At 35.7% G+C, this 23,575-nt stretch overlaps 1 protein-coding gene across 7 annotated transcripts in view; it reads left to right on the forward strand.

Moving 5' to 3' along the window:
• Positions 1-23,575, forward strand: part of DNAH8 (dynein axonemal heavy chain 8) — a 304,884-nt gene that overhangs the window by 160,244 nt on the left and 121,065 nt on the right. For 6 of the 7 annotated variants that reach the window (XM_036217559.1, XM_036217568.1, XM_036217555.1 and 3 more), the window contains 9 exons: positions 696-838; positions 1,298-1,432; positions 1,868-1,990; positions 7,064-7,277; positions 9,398-9,507; positions 16,739-16,902; positions 18,230-18,422; positions 19,907-20,029; positions 21,500-21,630. In XM_036217559.1, the coding sequence (XP_036073452.1) occupies positions 696-838; positions 1,298-1,432; positions 1,868-1,990; positions 7,064-7,277; positions 9,398-9,507; positions 16,739-16,902; positions 18,230-18,422; positions 19,907-20,029; positions 21,500-21,630 (1,336 nt within the window). The remainder of the gene's footprint in view (positions 1-695; positions 839-1,297; positions 1,433-1,867; positions 1,991-7,063; positions 7,278-9,397; positions 9,508-16,738; positions 16,903-18,229; positions 18,423-19,906; positions 20,030-21,499; positions 21,631-23,575) is intronic. The other variant, XM_036217561.1, reaches the window with a different exon arrangement.

The raw sequence follows: 23,575 nt of genomic DNA on the forward strand, positions 1-23,575 counted from the left end.
CTGGGGACTTTATTACACAGATTTGTTTTTCTCATTTTTTTATTTTATTTGTTGAAAACTATTGGAGTGACATTGATTAATAAAATCGAGTAAGTTTCAAGTATTTCATTCCATAGTAAGTTGTGTGTGTGTGTGTATACATATATGTGTGGGTGTATATGTGTGTGTGTGTGTGTGTGTGTGTGTACATACATACATACATACTGCATTTTGTGTTCACCACCCAGAGTTCGATTTCCTTCCATCACTAAATATTTGACCTCTTTTACTCCTATCTATCTCCTCCCTCCCTGTTTCTTATGGCAAACATCCTTCATTCCGTAATGAGTGTTCTCTTGGTCATTCTCATCCGTTCAGCTGATGTGACTTTCCTACTAGATACTAAACTTGTCATTGGTTTTACTACTAGCTGATTCTGACTACACTTTAGGCCAGATCTCTCTAGATGAATGATTTAGCAATGGAACAACTTGGTAAAGAAGCAAAACAAATTTAACTATCAAATGCCACATATATTAGATAAGCTGATATTAGATTAGGTATTAGATTAGATAAACAGAAATGTTAACATGTTTTAAGAAAATATTCAAAATGTTTATATGATTCTGTTGTTTATAGCACTTGCATTTTTGTTTTCTGATTACTTTCGAAGAATGCAGTTTTATTAAGATCATTTGTTTGATCTTACTGTGTAGGTGATTGGGAGCACTGGAATAAGAAACTTCAGCCATATTTTTATCCAACTGACAGTATTCCAGAATATTCATCAATTTTGGTTCCAAATGTTGACAATATTAGAACAAACTTTTTGATAGACACCATTGCAAAACAAAATAAAGTAAGTTTGATAGTTTTCTTCGATGATTGCAAGCCATGTAAAAAACACATCCCTTTCACATACTACACATAGAAAAATTAAATTCCAGCACAACAATCTAGGAGTAGTGTCATATTTTGAAAATGAATCCCAAGACCCAGGATATACTTCAACTCAGTATCTTCCAAACTGTTGTCTCCCAGCTTGCTAAGAAAAGTGAGTTCTGCTCACAAAGTCCTTCCATACTCCTGTGGTCACATGAACATTCACCTGTAATTTCTTCTAGCACTTTTATAGTAGACATTTTACATTGAAATCTTTGATTCAACTAGGACTTGTTTTGATGTAGGTGTAATTCTAAAATATCTTTAAAAATTAGTTGTATTAATTTATAGAATGAAAGAATGGTACTAGAACTATAAGATATTTAAAACTAAACATGTTATAATACCTTTCAACATGATTATCCTGTGATTGCAGGCTGTTTTGCTGATAGGAGAGCAGGGAACTGCAAAAACTGTAATGGTTAAGGCCTATTTGAAAAAATATGACCCTGAAGTACAGTTATCCAAAAGCCTAAACTTTTCATCTGCCACAGAACCAATGATGTTTCAGGTAAAACCTATCGTTTGATGTAGTAATCAATGTATTAAATACTTAAGTGGTGGTTAATGTAAATGCCTATAAAACATTGATATCTCAAAAGAAATGATGTTGCAGTTGACATCATTTCAGCTATTTAACCTTCCTAAGGATTAAGGCCAAATCCAAAGAACATATTTGGATTAATAGCCTAGTATTTATTAATAGCCTAAAATTTGGATTAATCGCCTAACATTGAGGCCGAAGCCGAATGTTTGAGTGTCTCTCTTTTAACATAAATTAATGATTAATATTTCAGTAATATAGTTTTAAAATTCACTGTATACTTTAATAATGATATTCATACATATTAAATAAATTATACTCTGCTCTGGAAAACATGCTCATCATTTTTGGAAATATAGATTGAAATCTAATGAATAAGACAAACCTTTTCCTTTTCTCTAGAGAACAATCGAAAGCTATGTGGATAAGCGAATGGGAAGCACATATGGGCCACCAGGAGGCAGAAAAATGACTGTATTTATTGATGATATTAATATGCCCGTCATTAATGAATGGGGAGATCAGGTATGACTAAAATATCACCTGTAGGTAATATTTAATTGGTATTTTTTGCTATATATAAAGATGTCAGTAGCTTTCATCTTACTAAGCCTAGTAGTAATTCTCAGCCTTTTTTGACTTCTCTGTTATGGTTGACATTCTCCTTTCTTGAAATCCCTCCGAGGTTTTCACCAACATGCCCTCCTGTCTCTCTGGCTACTTGACTTCAGAGTCCTTTCTGGCTCTTCTCTTCCTCTTCCTAGGGTTTTGTCTTTGCTCTCTTACTCTACGGAATCTCCAAGGAATACTTGGTTTAGAAAACACTTTTGTTTTTTATAACTGTGCCACACATCACTGTTCTAGTTGTGATCATCTGTCGATCCCAGACCTCGCTGATGCTGCCAGAGTCTGCATGTTCCTTGTGGGATCTCCAATGCCTCTTTCCTATCACTGTCCACTGCCTCATCAGCATCACTGACCTGGAGTTGCCAGGATCCATCCCGTTCTACCCTTTATCCTGGTTCACCTCAGACCTCACCTGGAGGTCAAGACTCCCAGGTCTGTGTTTACCCCAGGACCAATCCCCAAACAGCTTTGCATGGCCTTTTCCTGACCTCATTTCCCACTTTCCCCACTCCTGAAACATTTCTCTGTGCCTGTGGAAGCCATGGTTCATTCACAAAATTCCATTGTCAGTTCAGCTTCTCTTAACTTTCCCTTTAGCTCTTGCCCTAATGGAAACCCAGGACGCTGCTTTCCTGGCAGACTTCTTCACTGGATCCTTGGGCCTGGTGGTAAGGGAGGTGTCCTCCTTGCTTCTCATTGCCCTTCTTCTGAAAACCGGTCAGTCTGATCTACGCTTGCTTCACTATTGCAGTCATCTTAGACCCTCAGATAACATCCCTTCTTTCCTTGAAGATTTTAGTCCCTGGATCACTGTTGCTCTTTCCAGTACTGTCCTTGTTACCAGAGCCAGCTTCATGGGACTGCGAACTGTGGTGTCTCATAGGGACTCATACTTCAAAGAGTCCTGCTCGTGATTTAATGCTCTGCTATCACTGTCTTGAAATTCTTAACAATTTTGAATAAGGACCCTAGCATTTTCATTTTGCCCTGAGCCCTGAAAATTATGCAGCCTGCTTTCATAATTCTTGGTGATGCCAATACCTACATATGTGATCTTGGCCTCTTAGCTCCTTGACGTCACCTCCTCCAGTGATCGTGTCTTCCACCCTGTCTGAATGACTCATTGATGCAGTCATACCCTACACTTTGTCATTATCAATGTGACTCCTTCATTATCTCAACTTTGAGCATTTTATTCTTTGATTACCATGTTCACTCTTCATAGCTCATTTCCTCTGCTAACCAGACTCCAGATGGAGCTACTATTTATTTTTCCTACTGTCAATAAGCTCTCCCCAATTTCCTCTCATTTTCTCACTTCTTTTCTCAGCTAAAATTCCATGATCTGTTATTATAATCACTGTAGCATACACCCTCTGCTCATCTGCCTTAACCACAGTAAAGCCTTGTTAAAATTATCTTTCTACTCTCCATCCACCTGCACCCATGCAGCTAAACTTGGTTGGAAAACCAGACAATCCTAATTTTACTTTAAAATCATGATCATGGGCCTCAGCTGAGCTCTTACCAGAGCCCAGCAATCACACTGCATATCTCATGCGTTTTATCTTTGTCCCGTCTGTTCCTGTGCTGCACATCCATTTAGGCTCCTGCCCTGGGCCGTGACTATTTCATACTTTCTTCTTTTTCCCATCTCAGACCTCCAGCACCTTCATTTCCTTGCCCTCAGCTGAGCATGGATGTGTTGTAGCTTTCTTTCTATCTCCCTGAGGAAATTAATTTTTTGTTTGTTTACTATCTATATACTCAATTTCTATGTTCTAGTGGTTACCCTAGATAGTACATCCTGCATACACAGATAATAAAAAATAAAGATAATAAAACCATTTATTCCCATTTGCAAATCCAATGACCTTTGAAAACTTTGGTTTCTTTTATCTTTCTTTTGACTTATTTTATTGCTGATTTGTATTTTAAGTCTATATCTCTCTTTTAAAAAACATCTCCAATGGAGTGTTATTTTTACTATTTTATACCTTCACTCTCCATTTACATTACTTACATATTTACCACTTTCTTTGCTCCTTATTCTTCCTTCTGGGCCTTCTTTCTGGTGTCATGTTCCTTCTGCCTGAGAACTTCCTTTAGAGAAGGTCTTTAATGAATAATTCTTAGTTTTTGTTTGTCTGCAGATGTCTTTATTTCATCTTCATTATTTGAAAGTTATTGCTGCTAGATGTAAAAATCTAAGTTGGCAGTTATTTTCTTTCATCACGTTGTATATGTATTTCTGTTTTCTGTTTCCATTGTTGCTGTTGAGAAGTCAATCACTTAAAAATTGCACCTCTGAAGTTAATCTGCCTTTTTTTCACTTGCTACTTTTAAGACTTTTTCTTTACCTTACTTTCCTATATATTTTCTTTTTTAAAAAATGGTGTTTCTTGGTGTAGATTTATTTATGTTTATTTGCTCAGGATTCACTGGGACTTGTGAATCTGTGGTTTGGTGTCTTTCATCGGTTCTAGAAAATTCCCAATTCTTATCTCTTCAAATACTACTTCTACCTCACTTTCTGCCCTCTTTTATCAAGCTCCAAATGTATATTAGACTTTCTTTTATGGACTCTATGTTTCTTTAATTCTCTTATGTACATCTCAAGCTTTTCTCTCTCCAATGCTTATTTCTAGATAATTTCCCTTTTTTGTATTCTACTTTACTAATTTTTTTTCTCTGCTTTGTTCAACCTACTGTCAAATTACTCATTGATTTTTAATTCTAGTTACTAATTGATTCTCTTTTCTTTCAAATATGTTGTCATTTTTATATAATCTTATTTCTTGCATATATTTTTAAATTTTTGTCTATTTCTTTAAATACATGGAGCACAATTGTTTTAATTTCTGCCTGTTAATTCCAGCATATGAGTCTATGTGGGTCTGTTTCTGTTCTCTATGGTTTTAATAGTTCTTGTTCAGACTCAAACCATCTGGTTTTCTACATTTATCTTTTTGACTGATTGCCAGGACATTGCCCTTGAAAAATTATCTGTGGCTGTTTCTCGAAGGCTAGAATGGATGGTCCTCATTTAGACAGATTTAGAGTATTCTTCTGCCTGCTTTAAAGAGCTTATTCAATCAGGATCACTTCAAAGCAAAGTTAAGACTTGAAAGTCTCTGGTCCTCTTAGGCTATGCAAACCGAGGGTGAAAAAATCTATGCAAATGCCACTCTTAGTCCACAACCTCCCAAGGAAGGCTTCTTTGTCCCCACCCCACTTTTCTCTTCCATTCAGCAGCATTTCAAGGCAGACAGACCTCTCAGCAGTTCCTATAAGGTGAGGAGAGTGGAGGCATATTCAGATATCATCTATCAGTTGAAGAGCTCCTGAATTTCAGGCTCACTTATAGAATTACGGTTATCTCGTTGGACTTCAAATTTAAATGTCCAAAGCCAAATTCCTGTTACTCCCTTCTCCAACAGTGTTCTCCATCTCAAGAAATACCAACTGTGCATTCAATTGGTTAGGAAATCATATTGGCTCTGTTTTCAAACTGTATTCAAGATTCGACTACTACTTATCACTTCCATTGCTAATACCTGTGCAAACCACCATCTCTCTTCTTGATTATTTCAAATCCTCCTCATTGCCTTCATGTTTCCTTTGCCCCCCTCAATGTAGTTTCAAATGAGCAACCAGTTAAAACACGAGTTGTGTCATGACACATTCCTTTGCTCAAAATCCTTCCCTGAGACTTGTAGAACATAAATGCCAAAATCCTCGCTGTAACCCAAAGACCCTGCCCTATTTGATCTCATCTCTCCATGACTGTGTTCCAACCACATTTAATACGTCTTGTACACACTGGGTATGATGTTCACTAAGAACCTCTGCATTTGCCATTTGCTCTTCCCCTAGATATCTAAATGGTTTCCTTTCTCACCTCCTTCACATCTTTGCTTGTATGTCATGGGAGGTGAAGCCTCTCCTGCTATCTGTATTCAGTTATATCCATAAACACTGCCTATTCCCTTTCTCTGCTTTCTTTTTTCCCCAAACATGTATAATGTACCATTTTATTTATGTACATACATACATGGGTACATACATGTGTATTTTTGTCTCTTACCACTATTATGTATGCTCTTTGAAGACAAGGAATTTTGTCTATGCTACAACAGAGCCAGGCACGCAGTAGACATTCATTAAATGTTTGTTGAATGAAAGATTGCTTTATCCGAGGTGTTTGTGTGTTATCCACTAGGAAATACCCAAAAGAAATTTGGATATACAGGTGTGAAGCTTAGAAGAGAATCTGAAGCTAAGGTTACAGAGTTGAGATTCTTTGGGTTGAGATGGCATTCCCAAAATAGTGAGATGAGAAAAAGAAAGATGGAACCTTGTAGAACAGTTATATGTGAAGGATGGGTGGAGAAAGAGTAGCTTGAGATGCTACCCAGAGTCACAAGATGAACCTGGAAAGAATTAAGCTTCTGAAACCCGGAGAGGAAAAATATTCAATAAGGAGGGAGTTTTAGCAATGTTAGAGGCTGCAGAAAAGATAAGATGAGGACACAAACCCCAAAACTAAATATTTAGTAATATAATATTGAAAGCTCAGGAGTACAACTATCCCATATTCTGATTTAAAGTATTTTGAATTATTGAATTTTGAGTGTGAAAGATATCTATAGTAAAATTGGTAACTCCTGAATACTATTATAATTGTACTAGATATTCTATAATTCACCTATGTAAAATTATCTGGAAATTAGTGTTATCAATTTGATGAAGAGTATGTTGGACTTGCAGCACATATGTTCAACTTACAGTTTAGAGTTCCTGGGTGGCATCATTTAAGTCGAATTGCCTTGAAGGTGATCATCGACATTCACATACACTTTATTGATAAGACTTGAATATTTTTTTCTCATCTAATTATACTATTTTATGGGAGCTATGAAGGAATATGATCATGATATGTTACTAAAATATCACCGTATAACATTTCAGATAACTAATGAGATAGTGCGACAAATGATGGAGATGGAAGGAATGTACAGCTTGGATAAGCCTGGAGACTTCACTACTATTGTTGATGTGCAGCTCATAGCAGCAATGATCCACCCTGGAGGTGGTCGAAATGATATTCCACAGCGTTTAAAAAGACAATTTACTGTGTTTAATTGCACATTGCCTTCAAATGCTTCAATAGACAAAATTTTTGGTATGACTATTCTAGGTGGTGAATTTTTTTATTGCATTAGATAATGGAAATAAATCACGAAAACCCTTATTTAAGAGATAAAAAGACTCAATCTGAAGTAGGGATTAAATATTTGAAATAGAGAGCTAAATACCAAAAAAGAGGGACTAAATACCAAGAAGACATGTTTATCGCCTATTTTAAGTCTAAGGAATATTTAGAAACAGCCTTGTTGAAGGTCAGGCTTTGGTAAGAATGTGCAGCAACTGGAATGCTTATTTCCTGCTAGTGGGCCTGTGAGCTGCTGCCAGCCCTCTGCGTACTGATTGGACATTATTACTGGTAAAGTAGAACTTGTGCACTCCTACATAAGTTCCGCTTCTGAGTATATACCGATTTGTCATTTTTTCCTTTCCTACCCAGAGGTCATAAAGATGGTCTCCAACCATTTTCTTCCAAACATTGTATAGTTTTGCCTTCTACATATAAGTCCTTAATTCATCTGTAGTTGATTATGCAGATGTGTGCCAGAAGACTTCTACAACAGTGTTCATAGAACACTGGTCATAATAGCAAAAAACTTGAAATAACCCAAATATTTGTCAGTAAAATAGGATAAATAAATTGTGGTATAGGCACACAGTGTAATGCCATGCAGCAGTGAATAGGAACAAACATAGCTACATGCTTCAACATAGGTGAAGCCTAGAAATATCATGTCGGGCAAAAGAAGCAAGTCACAGAGAAATATATGATTCCGTTGAATTAAATCTCAAAAATGAAGGTTAAGAAAAGGTTAAAGTACAGAAACATAAGAGGCAAAGCTATAAAGAAAAGTAAATTAACAATTTTTACCAAGTCAGAGTAGTGGCTACCTCTGGAGGAAAGAAGGATTGTGGATAGGAATGGACAAATGGGTTTCTAATATACTGGTGCCGTGTTGTGTTTCTCAATCCTAGTGGTCTGTATGTGAGTGATTGCTTTTTAAAGTACTTTATACCTGCTTCTATATGATTAATATTGAAAATTATGTTTGGAAACAAACCGGAAACTGAAGCTCAGAGAGGCCCAGTCAAGGTAATTTACCCAGCTGATGGCAGAGGAGTGGTGCTAATTCCAGAGTCCATGCTTCTTATATAATACTTTTGCCCCACAGGAGCTGGAGATCTAGAATTACAAGATTTCAGGAAGCAAAAGGGTCTTACAGACATCTAGCACAATAAGCCATACTTTTGGAGGACAATTGCATGTTCCTTCAAGGCTACTCTTCTTCGGTCTATGTAAAGGAGCCCAGTTTTTTCAGCTGCTGCACCCTTTGTAAACCTGCTCTGCATCTTTGAGCAGATAATCATATTCATATTCCTCTGAAAATACTATGCTCAGAACTGAACAAATTTCTCAATATACAGTCTTACCAGAGTGAAATAGAGTAAATCTGTTTTTGCAGTGTAAAACCAAAAACATGTTGAGAGTTGAAGAATAGTTCGTAAATCTATAACTCCATCCCTCCTGAGTGTGGTTATGTCAGACTGTGCTTGCTCTGGGGGTTTCCTAGGAACCATTAGTTGACCAGCCCTGGCCCAAGTGTTGACTGACTACAGGTTAGGAGATGTGGGTCTGTGTTCCAATTTTATTAGCAACCAAATCCATGAGAACTTGAACAATTTGCTTTACCTGTCTGGGCCTGGTCTCCTTATCTGTAAAATAAGTTCTTTTCCAGCTCTCATGAACTTCAGGGTGAGTGCTGTTTCATAGGCTCTGGAGCCAGGCTACCTGAATTCAAATCTGAGATTCACCCATACGCAAAACTTGTGTGACTGTGGGCAAGTGACTCATATTAAAATGAGAATAATAATAATAATAATAACAACAACAACAACAACAATAATAATAATAATAATATCATCTACCTCAGATTCTTTCTCATAGGATGTTGGAGGATTAAATGAGTTAACATATAAAATGCTTATCACTGCATACTAAGCTTCTTAGGCCCCACTGCTGACTTCCAGTCTTAGCTAATTCCTTAAGAGAAATTCTTGACGTCACCTAGTCAGTCTTGTAATGATTTATTTACAGGGATGAATGCAAATCTTATAATCTTTTAGTAAGCTTGTGCTTCAATCTTGTTTATTTTTTAGGAGTTATTGGCTGTGGATACTTTGATCCTTGCAGAAATTTCAAACCTGAAATATGTGAGATGATTTCAAATTTAGTTTCAGCCGGCAGAGTGCTGTGGCAGTGGACTAAGGTACAGAATCATCTGTTGTCAATAATAATAATAAAAAAGTCAACCATTCTGCTTAATTCTCACCTCATGGCTCATGAAATTATCATCACATCATATGTGGTGGTGCTTTTTTGGAAAAGACAAATTAGGTGCTCAAATAGATTTATGACACCTTTTCCTTCCAGGGAGCAAATATTGTGACTGAATGATGCTTTCCATATGCATGAGGTACTACTATAAACCAGACAAAACATCCATGATAAAGTAGAATTTTGATGAAATGAGAACACTGCTTTTCCACTTGTTACTCTGATTTGTAACTCTTTGTATGTCTGTCTCCCCGCCACCACCAAATTTGTTAGACACAAATGTTTCCTGACTGAGTGATTACTTCTTGGATTTCCAGATATTCTTAGCTAACCAAGACTTAAAATCTAACTTGTGTTTCTTTAAAATGGAACATGAGTTAGTAAATAGATGGAAGTGTACTTAAAATAGGCTGGATTTTAATACACAAGTCAGTGCCCTAAGAAAACCTCAGCAAACCTGTAGCTGTCACCAGATAAATTAAGGCAGACTCATGAAAAAGCAATTACATGTAGAAATGATATAAAAATGAAGTTGACATATTTGCCACACACACACACAAAAATAGCAGAAGAGATAAGGATTAGTTGTCTTAGTTCCCTAAACATTCATTAGGCCAGTTACACACATGTGGTTGGAAACTTATGTCATGGAAAAATCTGAAGTGTGCCAGCCTTTCAGATTCATGGGAAAATTGGGGGAATTCTAGATATAGAATTTTTGGAAGAGGAATTGGGTGTTTCTTATGAAATGCTCTTCCACTCAGCTCCTTACCGATCAGTGATCAGTTCCTTGCATAAGATGTTGTCCTTGTCAACACAAGATCTTAAAGAAACTCTTAAAGAAACTCCAACATGAACAGCAAGGTCTGAGTATCTGAGGTAATTTCTGTGGTAAGATCCAGCTGTTTCCAAGTAGGTCTATTATTGAATTTAATGTGCTATTAGACATATTTTTCTGAAAAGCTTTGGCCTTCCTGTTGTCCTTCTGTCAAAGCTTCTTTTGTTCGGTGACTATTTACTGGCTCCAGCTTCTCACCTTTTTTATCTCTTTAACTCATTTTGCACAAACTGTCATTTCCACTGGTCTCATCAAAGTCACTAAAGACCTTAATCTTGCCAAATCCAAAGGTTGATTTCTTCTTCTTCTTACTTGAGTCTTTAGCAATATTTGACATAAATGATTCATCTAAATGCTTTCTTCATTGAGCTTCAGAGGGGCCTCATCCTCTTAGTTTTCTTCCTATATTATTGCCTACCTTTTCTAAGCCCTTTCTTCTCCCCATCCTCTAAATACTTGAGTGTACCTGATCTCTGTGCTGGGACTTCTTTCCTGTCTCCATTCTTTACCCAGGTAGTCTCATCCAGCTTCAAGGCTTTAAACACCATCTCTGTGCTGACGACTTCAGAATCAGTATCTCCATCCCAGACCTCTCTGCTTAGCTCCAGATGTATTTCTAACTGCTTAGTAGGCATCACCATTTTGATGTCTAATTACTAGCTCAGAGTAACACATATCCAACCACACTCTTAATTGTCCTTAAATATGATCTTTTCTCAAACTTTAGCATCTTAGTTAATAGCAACAAGAATTATCCTGCTTCTCAGGCTAAAGCTGGGTGCCATTCTTGATTTGTCTTTTTCATCCCTTATATTTAATCCATCAGCAAGAGTCAGTAACCATGCTTTCAAAATATATTCCAAAGCTAAGAATTTAGTGTCATGTCACTGTGAACCCTGTTAGATACTTCCATCACCTGTCCTCTGTACCATGCAATGACTTCCTAACTGAGCTCCTTGTTTCTTCTTGTCCACTGAGAGCCTGTTCTTTAACAGTCTTAACATGCTTTTTTCTTTTAGTCAGTTTTTTTAAAAATTAAGTTTATTGGGGTAACATTGGTTAATACAATTATATAATTTTCAGGTGTACATTTATAATTTGACATCTCCATATTCTATTGTGTGTTTACCACCCAAATTCCAGTTTCCTTCAGCTACTATACATTTGATCCCTTTATCCACTTCACCCTCTCCCTAAACACCTATATTTGGCCACTTTTACTGTGTCCCAAAAGTTTTAACATATTGTACTGTTATTATCATTCTTTTCTATGCATCTCTTGATTTCTCTTTTTATTTCTTCTCAACCCAGTAGCATGTTGTTTAGTCTCCATGTATTTGCTGTTCTTCCTGATTTCTTTATGCAGTCGATCTCTAGTATCAAAGCATCATGATTAGAGAATATGGTTGGTTGATTTCAACCATCTTATATTTGTTGATTCCATCTCCGTGTTCCAGTATGTGGTTGATCCTTGAGATTGTTCCATGTGCACTAGAGAAGAATTTACAAGCAGCTGTTTTGGGACGGAAGGCTCTGTATATGTCAATTATGTCTATTTGGTCTAACATGTCATTTAAGGATGTTATTTCCTTATTGATTTTCTGTTTGGATGATCTGTCGATATCCGACAGTGGGCTGTTTAGGTTCCCTACTATGATAATGTTTTGGTCTGTTTCTGCCTTTAGTTCTTTTAGTAATTGCTTTATATATTTTGGGGCTCCCTGGTTGAGAGCATAGGTATTAATAAGTTGTATGTCTTCTTGGTGCATGCTTCCCTTTATTATTATGAAGTGTCCCTCAGTATCTTTCTTTACCATTTTTATTTGAAGTCTATTTCATCCAATATTAGTACCGCTACTTCCGCTTTTCTCTGAATGCCATTTGCTTGAAATATCATTTTCCACCTTTTCACTTTGAGTCTATATTTGTCTTTGGAGCTGGGATGTGTCTCCCGGAGGCAGCATATGGTTGGGTTTTGTTTTTTGATCCATTCTGCAACTCTGTGCCTTCTTATTGGTGAGTTTGGTCCATTTATATTTAGGGTAATTATTGAAATATGAGGTCTTCTTATAGCCATTTTATCTTTCGCTTTCTGGTAGCTCAGTGTTTCCATTGCTTCGTTGTCCTTGTGTTCTGTTTTCTTCATTTTGGTTGGCTTTTGTGGGTTTTCCCTCTGGTTTTTGTTGTTTTATGTTATATACTTCAATTCTGAATCTTTGGTGTGTGGTTACCATGACAAATATGTAAAGGTATATATATATATATATATATATATATATATATATATATATATATATAACTTTATATATGTGTGTGTGTGTGTGTGTGTGTGTGTGTGTATACAGTCATCCATTTTCTTCTGTGTGGGCCTTATCTTCATTCCCCTTTGCGAATGTGGATCTTTGAATCCCCCCATTTTCAGTCATCGTTGTCTCATTTTGTCCTTATGTATGCTGAATGTTCATTATTATCTTGTTATAAAGAATTATCTTCTTCTTATTTAAGCTCATATTGCCCTGTTTTTAGTAACAGTTGTACTCCTCTGCTTCTATTTGTCTGATAGTCAGTTTACTCATAGTTATGTATTGTTATTGTCATTTTGTTTTATGTGAGCTGACCCATTTCAGTATTTCCTATAGTATAGGCCTTGTAATGGAGAATTCCTTCAATTTTTGTATGTCGGGAAAGGTTTTAATTTCTCCTTCATATCTAAAAGAGAGCTTAGATGGATACATTATTCAAGGATGGTAATTCCTTTCACTTAATAGTTTAAATATTTGATCCCATTCCTCCTTTCTGGCTTGTAAGGTTTGCACTGAGAAGTCAAAGGATAATTTAATGGATTTTCCTTTATAAGTTACCATTTTCTTCTCCCTGGCTGCCCTGAGAATTCTGTTTTTGTTGTTGATTTTTGATAACTTGAATACAATGTGTCTTGGTGAAAGCCTTTTTGGCATGAGAAAATTGGGTGTTCTGTTGACTTCTTGAATTCCAAACTTCAGCTCATTCCTTAGATATGAGAAATGCTCGTCTACTATTTGTCTAAAAATGCTTTCTAGTCCCTGCTCCTTTTTCTCGCCTTCGATAATGCCCATTATTCTTATGTTTCCTCTCCTGATACTATCAGCTAGTTCTTGTATTTCTCTTTCATTATTTTTCATTCTTTGGTTTCTCTCTTCTTCATTCTGATCTATTTTTAGATTTCTGTCTTCAATATCACCGATTCTTTTATCCATTCATTCAGCTCTATTTCCCAAGCTTGCTATTTCATTTTTCATTTCTTGTAGTGTGTTCTTCATCTCCAGAAGTTCTATTTGGTTCTTTTTGAGGGTTTCAATCTCCTTGCTCTATTCATCTAGGTGTTTTTCAATTCTTGAAATTGTTGATATGACTCATTTAGGAATTCATTGAGTTTTTTCAGAAGTATCATCCTTAATTGTCTGTCATTTAAGTTGCATATTTCTATGTCTGTAAGCTTATTTTCTGGAGATTTTTCTCTTTCTTTCTGTGATTCTTTGTCACCTTGGTTGTTCATGGTGCTTAATGGATTATTTCTCTGCCTGGACATTAATGGAAATGTACTCTGCACTTTCCAGAAAGAAGATTTATTAAATAAAGGTCTGTCTGTAGCGTGCTGCAAAGTAGGCACTTTCCTTTTGGTTTCCAGTAGGTGGCGTCTAAGCCTTTTGGAACCCTGCTTTACATAAAGTCTAAATAATGTCTTTTTAATTTTCTCGTAGATATTTAATCACACTCACTACTCTCAGTTTCAGTTCCTGTCAGTGTTAGCAACAGTTTTGGTAGCATTTGCTCAGGTTTCCCTGGGGCTCCGCGGTGTTCTATCTCAGAGTGTATGGAGGATGGGGCCCTCTGGGTTGAGAGATGGGAGCTGCACTCAGCCTCAGTTTTGCAACTGTGGCTGGTAAATATCAACTGTTGTTTTTCTGCCATCCTGCATTTCTGCCTTCTTCCCTGATGACTGGGCCCTGCTGCCAGCTGTGGGGAGCTCACAGCTCTCCCGGGCAGGGCTGTTCAATGAAGTCACCATAACTTCTCCCCTCCCCTTCTTCTTAAAGGGAGCTCTAGTGGCTGCAGAGGCAGCTTCTTTATTTCTTCCAGTCTACCACCTGACACCTGGGGTTCTGACCTGTGATTGCTCTTATGCGCAGATCCCACGCTCAAGACATGCTAGTGTGCAGTTTGAGTGTTGTTTTTTTTTTTTTTAAATTGAGTTTTATCTGTTCAGCTTTGTTGTTTCAAGGGGAGAGATCCAGGAATGTCTCACTGTGCCATGTTTCCAAAGATCTCTAAAATGCTTTTTAAAAATGTAAATCAGAGATCATTAGCTTTTCTTGAAACAACCAGTAGCTTCCCATTACACTTACAATGAAAACCAATGCCTTGCTTTGGCCTGTGAACCTCGAACTGAGCTGGCCCTGCTTGCCTTTCTTCCCTTCCATCATTCTTCCTCAGTTATGCTGCTCTTCTGATGCTGCTGCTTGAAAACCCTAAGTTTTTCATGCCTCTCAGCCATTATACTTCATTTGACTAATTCTCATCATTCTTACCTTCAGAAGTGGTTTCCTGGATCATTTTCTCTAAAATAACTCCTATGGCCCCATCTGTCTCCTGACCCTACTTCATGTTTTCTAACCATGACTTCCATCATTATTATTTGCCTATATGTTTGTTAGCAATATGATTCCTATTTGTTATTAATTTGATTCCTATTTATTGTTAGGCTCCTCAACTAGAATAAAAGCTCCCTGTTGACAGCAGATCTAGCTGTCCTATTTACTAAGTGTAGTGTGAGGTACTCAAAAATAGTCACTGAAAAATAAATGAATCTTCCTCTTATCCCTACCCCCAAATAAGCAGCCTTTTTAAAATATTTTTTCTTCAAATTGCCTGTCTTCACATAGCACTCTTTTAATCCACTTGCCTTGTAGATCACTTCACTTTCATAATATATATCTTTAAAGCAGAAGCAGGTGAGAAAATAAAGCCATTGACAAATATTAAAGGGAAATATTAGAAGAGCAGGAGAGAAGCAGGTTAATAATGAGAAGAAGATGGAAAGAATGGAATTTAATTCTGTTTAATGATTGCTTCGGTTGCCAATGGTGCCATCACAGCTGCTGTCTTTTACAGCAAAGAAGAAAAAGTAGTATTCACATAACCTTGTCCCTTTATTTTTGCATATTTATAATATAAGTGTATGTTTTACATTTTGGTGAGTAGAATGAACATTTTAGCTTGGAATGGAACTGAGTGCAGAGAGAAATAACACTTCATTCTCTCTCTCTTTCTACCTGCTGTTTTAACTTCCACCGTGAATTGGGCTATAAAAATTACTCTACGAACTCAATAGGATACTTTTTCAATACAGAAAGGACATGTTCCATGAATTGGTACTAAAAAAAGCATTTGCTTTCCAGAATTAATCATTTGGAGGATCTACTCTGTATCTCCAGAATTATCATTGTTTCATTTCAAAAATGATACTAATGATATCAATTATAATCTTTACAGATGGCCAGCAGTGCTTCCAAAACCTAGTACACCTCGTTTATTTCTAACTGGTATCTCTCTGTTAGAATGTGTCATTGTAATAGCTTTGCCTGTTTGGATTCTAGAAGTTGGTAGGAATAACATGTCATGTTCAAACAAAGAAAACCCAGGAAACCCACCTAGTACTTAATAGCTGCGTGTCAGACCTGCCTCTCAATTTGTTATGGATATACAGATATATGAAAGCATATTGACTGAGTTTGGATCCCCTCAGTGAAATCTAGATTATGGTATGCAAATATATTTGGGGAACTCTAGACACATGTAGGACCTTAACGCAATCTATAGAACATAGTCATTATTGATTTTAGAAGTGAACATCCATTGTTCTTAACTGCATGACAAGGAGCTCACAGTTTTTTGTTATGACATATTTCTATGCAACACTAATAAGGTTAATAATGATTAGGAATTCTTATTCTCACAACTCACATAGTTTTTAAGAACTCAGGGGAAAGTGAATCATTCAAAGCCAACTAATGGTGTTAGAACAGGTGTTGGCATCATATGTAGTGCATCATACTGAGTCCATCCTATTCAAGGGTTTATGGTATTTTAAATTCTATGTTGGCTTATTTATGACATGAGTTTTTTCTGTTAGTGCTGTGACAAAAATATAACCTTAATCTTTGTTTATTCGTTCAGCCTATTTTACTTAAAATAGGATTTAGGAAATAAAGTAATTCTATCAGCAGTTCCACTTTTAGTTTTATCTGAAAAAGGAATCGAATCTTTTTTTTTTTTTCATCTCTAGGTGAAGATGCTGCCAACTCCTTCTAAATTTCATTACATTTTCAATCTTCGAGACCTTTCCAGAATTTGGCAAGGAATGTTAACCATAAAAGCTGAAGAGTGTGATTCGATCTCTATTCTCCTGTCACTTTTCAAACATGAGTGCAACAGAGTAGTCGCAGACAGGTATATATTACAGTGTCTGAGTTTAACGTACTATGCAAGAAGTTAATACTATTAGATTAATCCCTGCATTATCACCTCAAATTAGTAGAATAGGAAGTAGTGTCTTAATTTGCTCTGGGGCTTGTAAAGCATTGATGTCATTTCCCAACTGCTGGTCACCTTAAAAAAAGTGCTTCACCAATTTACTTGAGTATTATTTTAGTGGGACATATTTTCAAGTCATCATATTATCAGAGAGTTTATAACATTCAGAGGCAAATTTTAGTTATGTACTTTTACTAAAAAAAAATTGAGCTCTGTGTTGGTTTTGCATGGTGAAAGCTGGCACATAAACTCAGTCATCTTTCTGAGCCTGTTTCCTCCTCTATAGAATATGAATGATAATGCCAGTCTTACAGAGTTGTAAAGGGACTACTACAAAGTCCCATACATAGGTGGTAGATGCCAAATATTAGTCTCATTCTTCCTCTCTTCCCCCCGATACTATAAGTCTGAAAAGGACCTTTGTGCACCATGTGCCCACAAACCCAGAAAGAGGACACCTGCCCACTATTGGCTGTCAGTGTTACACTCCTATTTCAAGTTTCAGGGACTTTTGACCTCACCTCAGTGATTCATCTGTATTGTTCAAGAAAAAAAAATATGACACTCATTAAAACAAAAAGGTCCACAGTCTTTATTCAGGACTATCATGATGGGTATAGGGACTACAGCAATGGAGTTTTGCAGTAGAAGAGAGAGATGGGCTCAACTCCAAAAGCAACAAGGAGAAAGTAGAAATTTATAGCCAAGGAAAACTATGGGAGGAAGTTGGTGGATAGAAAATTACTAAGGGGAAACATCAGAGTTAAAGAGAGATTCTGGTTAAAATGACCTGATAGGATTCTTGCTGAAAGCGGGCTAGGAGATTTGATATTACTCCAGGGGATGATGGAGAATGAGGACTTTGGTCAGATATGGAGGGTGATCATGTATTAGGGGATTCTGGCTAAATGGACTTGAAAGGATCCTTGCTAAAATTGGGTGATGCAAAGAAGGACATGGAAGTTCAGAAGTCATAGTTGGGGCATAATTGGGAAGAGGAGCTGACTACGTGTGTCGAGAAGAGCTCCTCTGTCAGTATTTTCTACAGGTCAAACTATTGATGTTATGCTTTTCTTGGAGGGGCTATGTTTTGTTGTCAGAAGGCAGAACATGTTGTTTCCCTGTTCCAACATGATGGAGGTGCAGGATGGGGGCTGAAAGGAGGTGGAGGGTGGTTGACACTATGTCAATTAGAAAAGATGCCTTCATATTTCACATTTTTACTCTTGTATTTTCCTTTCAGATTTATAACTCCTGAAGATGAGCACTGGTTTAATGTACATCTTCTTCGGGCAATTGAAGAAAGTACTGGCTCAGATATGACATCATATATTTTTCCTGAACCATACTTTGTAGATTTTCTTCGTGAGATGCCTGAACCTACTGGTGACGAACCTGAAGACACTGTATTTGAAATACCCAAAATCTATGAATTGGTATTTATTCTCACCTTTGAAGAGTTTTTTAGATCACTCACCTAACTATTTTTCTCTGTGCCAGAGTCTCGCCATGGAGTTTCTGTAACTTCTACATTAGTTATGTGTTGTGATTCATGTCATCATACACCAAGTAAAATATTTCTTTCAATGAAATTTAGCAGCAGTTCCATTAAAGTCAGGTATAAAACAAGAATGCTTGATATTACCACAATTATTTAATACTGCTTTGAAAGTTCTAGGTACTGCAACAAAATGAAAAAAAGAAAATTGATGTATACACCAGAAACTAATATAATATTAAATATCAACTGTACTTGAAAAATAAACAGAAATTACAAAAAAATAAGTAAATGTAATTATCAGATAGAAAAAAACAAAAAGATCACTTTTTTCAGATAATGTGCTTATCTCAATATTATCCAAGAGAACTTAAATCTCTTTTAAGTACTAAGAGTTCAGTAAGTTAACCAAGTATGATATAAATATAAAACTTAGTAATTATCTTCTATACTAGAAGTTGACAAATTATAGTGGATGGACCAAATCCATTCTACTGCCTATTTTTTATTAGATTTATTAGCTCACAAAGGTTTTTTACATTTTTAAGTGAATAGAAAAAAATTTTAAAAAAGAATAATATTGTGTGACATGTGAAAACTATGTGGAATTCAAATTTCAGAGTTAATAAACATGTTTGTATTAAAACACAGGCACACCCATTTGTTTATAAATTTTCTATCACAGCTTTCACACGACAACAATCTGTTCCAGAGACCATACAAGCCACAAAGCCTAAAATATTTAGTATCTTGTGCTTTACAGAAAAAGTTTGCCAATTCTTATCAACAATCACAAGATAGAAAATATTACATAAAATAGTTTATTCAATGGCAAAAATATCTAAAATATCTAGGAAAAAAACAATAAAACTTCACTTGGCTAAATGGCAACACATCATTCTTCCTAAATTAATGTGTAGGTTTAATGAAGTTTGAATCAAGACTCCAAAGGGATATTTTAAACAGGGTCACATAACAAAGTAATCCTTAAGTGCATGTAGATCAAAGAGTTAAATGGGGAGAAACAATTTGCAAAACAAATGTTTATATCAGAACAGTTTGACTACTTAAACAATCTAAAACTTCTGTATATTTTTTTAAATCCGCAATGTTAAAAAGTGAATAAAAACTTAAAAAAAAACATTTGTTATATTCCAATCTCAATTATCATGGGTAGTGGGTAGGAGTTGGTGCTGGAATTCTTGAAGAGAAACTTCGGGAATAATTTCATATTGGAAAGTTAGGTTTCAGGCCTCTGAAAATGGAAATAACTAAAACTCAAGTAATCCATGACAAGTTTTTGGAAATCCATTAGTTTTTTTTTTTTTTTAATTAGACTTACTCTTGAGTGTCTTTACAATTTCTACTTTCATAAATTTTGTATCTTAAATATTATTATTTTTTCTCTTTCCCTACCCATAGATACCATCCTTTGAATTTCTGTGTGAAAAACTCCAGTTTTACCAGAGGCAGTTCAATGAACTCATTAGAGGAACATCTCTTGATCTAGTATTTTTTAAAGATGCAATGACTCATCTTATTAAGGTTCTAACTATTGACTATTGTTACTATAAATAGATCATGTAAATAGTAAATTTCACAGTTAAACTCTTTGAGGAAATAAATACATAGTATCAGGTAACATATAGAAGAGTGTCCATAAGTTGGGTCAGTTCATTGTCTCAGAAAACAAAGGCTTAGTCAGAGATCCCTTGTTTGGATTCACTAACATGACAGCAAATGTTTTCCAAGGGCAAATTGTTTTGACAGACAAAGTCAGTTTTATCTTCCTAGAAAGTAAGGTGGAGAACCCTATGAAGAAATACTTCCTCCTCAAATTATATTTTGATATAATAAAGGAAAAGTTGATGCTTTTAAAAATGTCAATTTCATCATTGGCTTACAGATTAGGGGCAAACTGATGGAGAAGGAATAAGGTGAATGAAAAGGACTGGTGGAAAAAATGAATTCATTTAGAGGTAGTACCAAAAAGGAGTATGTTTTGAACCAAGTCTGAGAGGCTACAGAAAGGAGTTATTTGTATAATTTGTAGATAAAAAAGGAGTTTCTCCAGGAATTAGAGATTTGATAAAGAGGGTGGTTAGCTCTTTGTTTATTACATAGTTTTCTTTTGTAAAGTTGGTGAATATCTAGATGTCCTAGGACCATTTCGCATTCATCCATTCAACAAATAATTATTGAGTACCCACTATGGCTAGGTCTTGGGGGCCTGGGACCCTGTTCTAAGGTGAAAAACCATATAAGTGATTAACATGTGTAAAACTATAATAATAGAATTAATACATATGAAGATGTCATTGCTAATGTGTAAAACTTGAACTTAGAAAATATTTTTTTAGTGGTGATAGTAAATGTAATGATCCATCTAGACTATCTTCCTCTTCAATCGGCCTGCCTAAGATTTGGACTGAAATTCAAGCCTTCTCCTCACTGAGAAAATCGACCATAGAAAAGCAACACAAGACCATACAGGCTATTTCTCAATATCTTTTTCTTTCTGCCTCTATTGCAAGTAGAATTTTGGTACTTTGAGAGAATTTTCATTGGGAGGGATATGATAGACATAGGATTTGTTGTAGAGCTTGGTGTCTGTGGAAGTCAGTGTGTTAAAACTATGGGTAGTGAGCTAATAATTCTGCACTTCTTTCTACAGATTGGCAAGAGCAGCTCCACCATTTATTGAGTTGAAAAATAAAAAATCACACACACACACACACACACACACACACACACACACACACACACAGAGAATAGGTTTGAAATAGGTGATAGGAAAGACAGTTTGATCTGTTTTTCATGATGTAAATATAGATGAGCAGGGAAAGAATTTGAATCCATATGAACTTTAATTTTTAAAATTCTGAGATTTATCAGTAAAGGAAAAAGTTTAATATAGTCTAGAAGCATATAGTCAAATCTTAGAACCGTCTAGTGCAAGAAAATATAAACAGTTGGATTCTATTTTCAAATAAATACTATTTTATTTTAAAACAGATTTCACGAATAATTCGAACATCATGTGGAAATGCATTGTTGGTGGGCGTTGGTGGTTCTGGAAAGCAAAGTCTTTCGAGATTGGCCTCTTTTATAGCTGGATATCAAATATTCCAGATAACATTAACCAGGTAAGCTAAAATAAAACAACACAATATGTTTTCTATAGTTAGTTTCTCTGGGATAAAATGTTTTCTTAAAAAAATATATAACAATTTAGTGTTTTTCTTTTTTAAGTAACCTCTTTCTGAGTAACATATATAAGGAAATGTACATAAATTGTAGGTATCACAAAGTAAGTACACCTACACAACTAGCCCACAGATGAAGAAATAAAACATTACCAGCACTGCAGAAGTACTCTTTATGTCCTATCTTAGTCATAGGAAAACCATATTTTAACTCCTAAGCCCACTGATTAGTTTTGCCTATTTTTGAACTTTATATTAATCACATCATACGGGATCTACTCTTTTGTAACATTTCTGTTGCTTGTGTTATATTCGTGAGATTCATCCACGATGCTACATACATCAACAGTTTGTTCATTATTACCGCTATATAATCTTCTTTATCACATATTACCACAATTTGTTTATCCATTATACTACTGATGAACATTTATGGGGCATTTTTTTGCAAATAGAACTGTTATTAATATTCCTATACATGTCTGAATATACTCCTAGAGGTAGAGTTGCTGAATATAGAGCATGTACATATTCAGCTTTAGTAGATCTGTAAGTAGCATTCCAGTGTGGTTCTACCAGTTTACACTTCCACCAACAGTTCATAAGTTTCCATTCCTCCACATCCTTACCTGCCTTTGGCACTGTGAATCTTTTTCACTTTAGCAAATCTGGTGGGTGTGCGGTGACATATTATTGTGGCTTTGGTTTGCATTTCTGAAATGGCTAATAATGAATAGTACATCTCTTGTTGGCCATTTGGATAGCCTGTTTTGTGAAATATTCGTTTAAGTCCTTTGCTCATTTATTTTCAATGGAAGTGTGGTTCTTCCTCTTCTTGATTTTTAGGAATTCTTTCTGTACTTTGGATATAATTTCTTTGTCAGAGTATGTATTGCAAATATCTTTTCCCAGTAATCGGCTTGCCTTTTTGCTCTTAGAGGATCTTAATTTTAGTGAAACTTGTTATTAATTTTACCCTTTAGTTTAGTCTTTTTGTATTCTGTTAAAATGTTTTGTTTATTCCAAGGTCAAGAAGATATTCTTCTTCTGTGGTTTCCTTCACTTTTACAGATAAAATTTACTATTTTTACATTTAGAACTATAACCCATCTAGAATTAATTTTCTCATAAAGTCTGAGATTGGAGTTAAGATTATTTTTTCCAATATACATATCCAATTAATCCAGCTTCATTTATTGAAAGGGTCATCCTTTTTTCTGCCACATCACAGGGTCATTTTTTCCCCTAAATTAACCGATCATATCCTACTGGTTTATTTATCTATCTTTGAACCATTACTCACTGTTTTAATTACTGTAGCTTTTTAATATATCTGAAACAAAATTTTTGTTCTTCACCATTGTCTTGAATATTTGGTACTTTCTATTTTCATACACATTTTGGATCCCTTTTTCAACTTACACACACACACACACACACACACACACACACACACACACCATTCTGCTGCCAAATGGATAAAAATTTAACAAGGTACAATTTACAAGAGCATTTAAAAAACATAAACATCAAATATCTAGAGACAAATTTAATCAACTGTCAACATTTAATAATTGGGAAATTTCAGTGGCTAATCAGGGGCATATCCCAGACCAGTCCCTGTCTGACTCCTGCCTCCTTTGTTGTTTGTCCTCCATGACCACAGTGGAGCAGTTCTGCTTTTCTGATTTAATCTCTGTGTATATTGGCAAAGATAATGGTTTATTAAAACTACAATTGTCATCTAAAAAAATGGTAGATTTCACGTAAAAAAAATATTTCTGACTTCTCTTGAAATAATGGAAATTTGGTAACACTGGGCCAACATTCCCAAGTGGCTTGAGCTGAGCAGCAGCTGCCTCCCTAGATGAGACATGCAACCCTG

Source organism: Rousettus aegyptiacus, unplaced genomic scaffold (assembly GCF_014176215.1).
Source record: "Rousettus aegyptiacus isolate mRouAeg1 unplaced genomic scaffold, mRouAeg1.p scaffold_m13_p_1, whole genome shotgun sequence".
In the NCBI taxonomy this organism is placed as follows: Eukaryota; Metazoa; Chordata; class Mammalia; order Chiroptera; family Pteropodidae; genus Rousettus; species Rousettus aegyptiacus.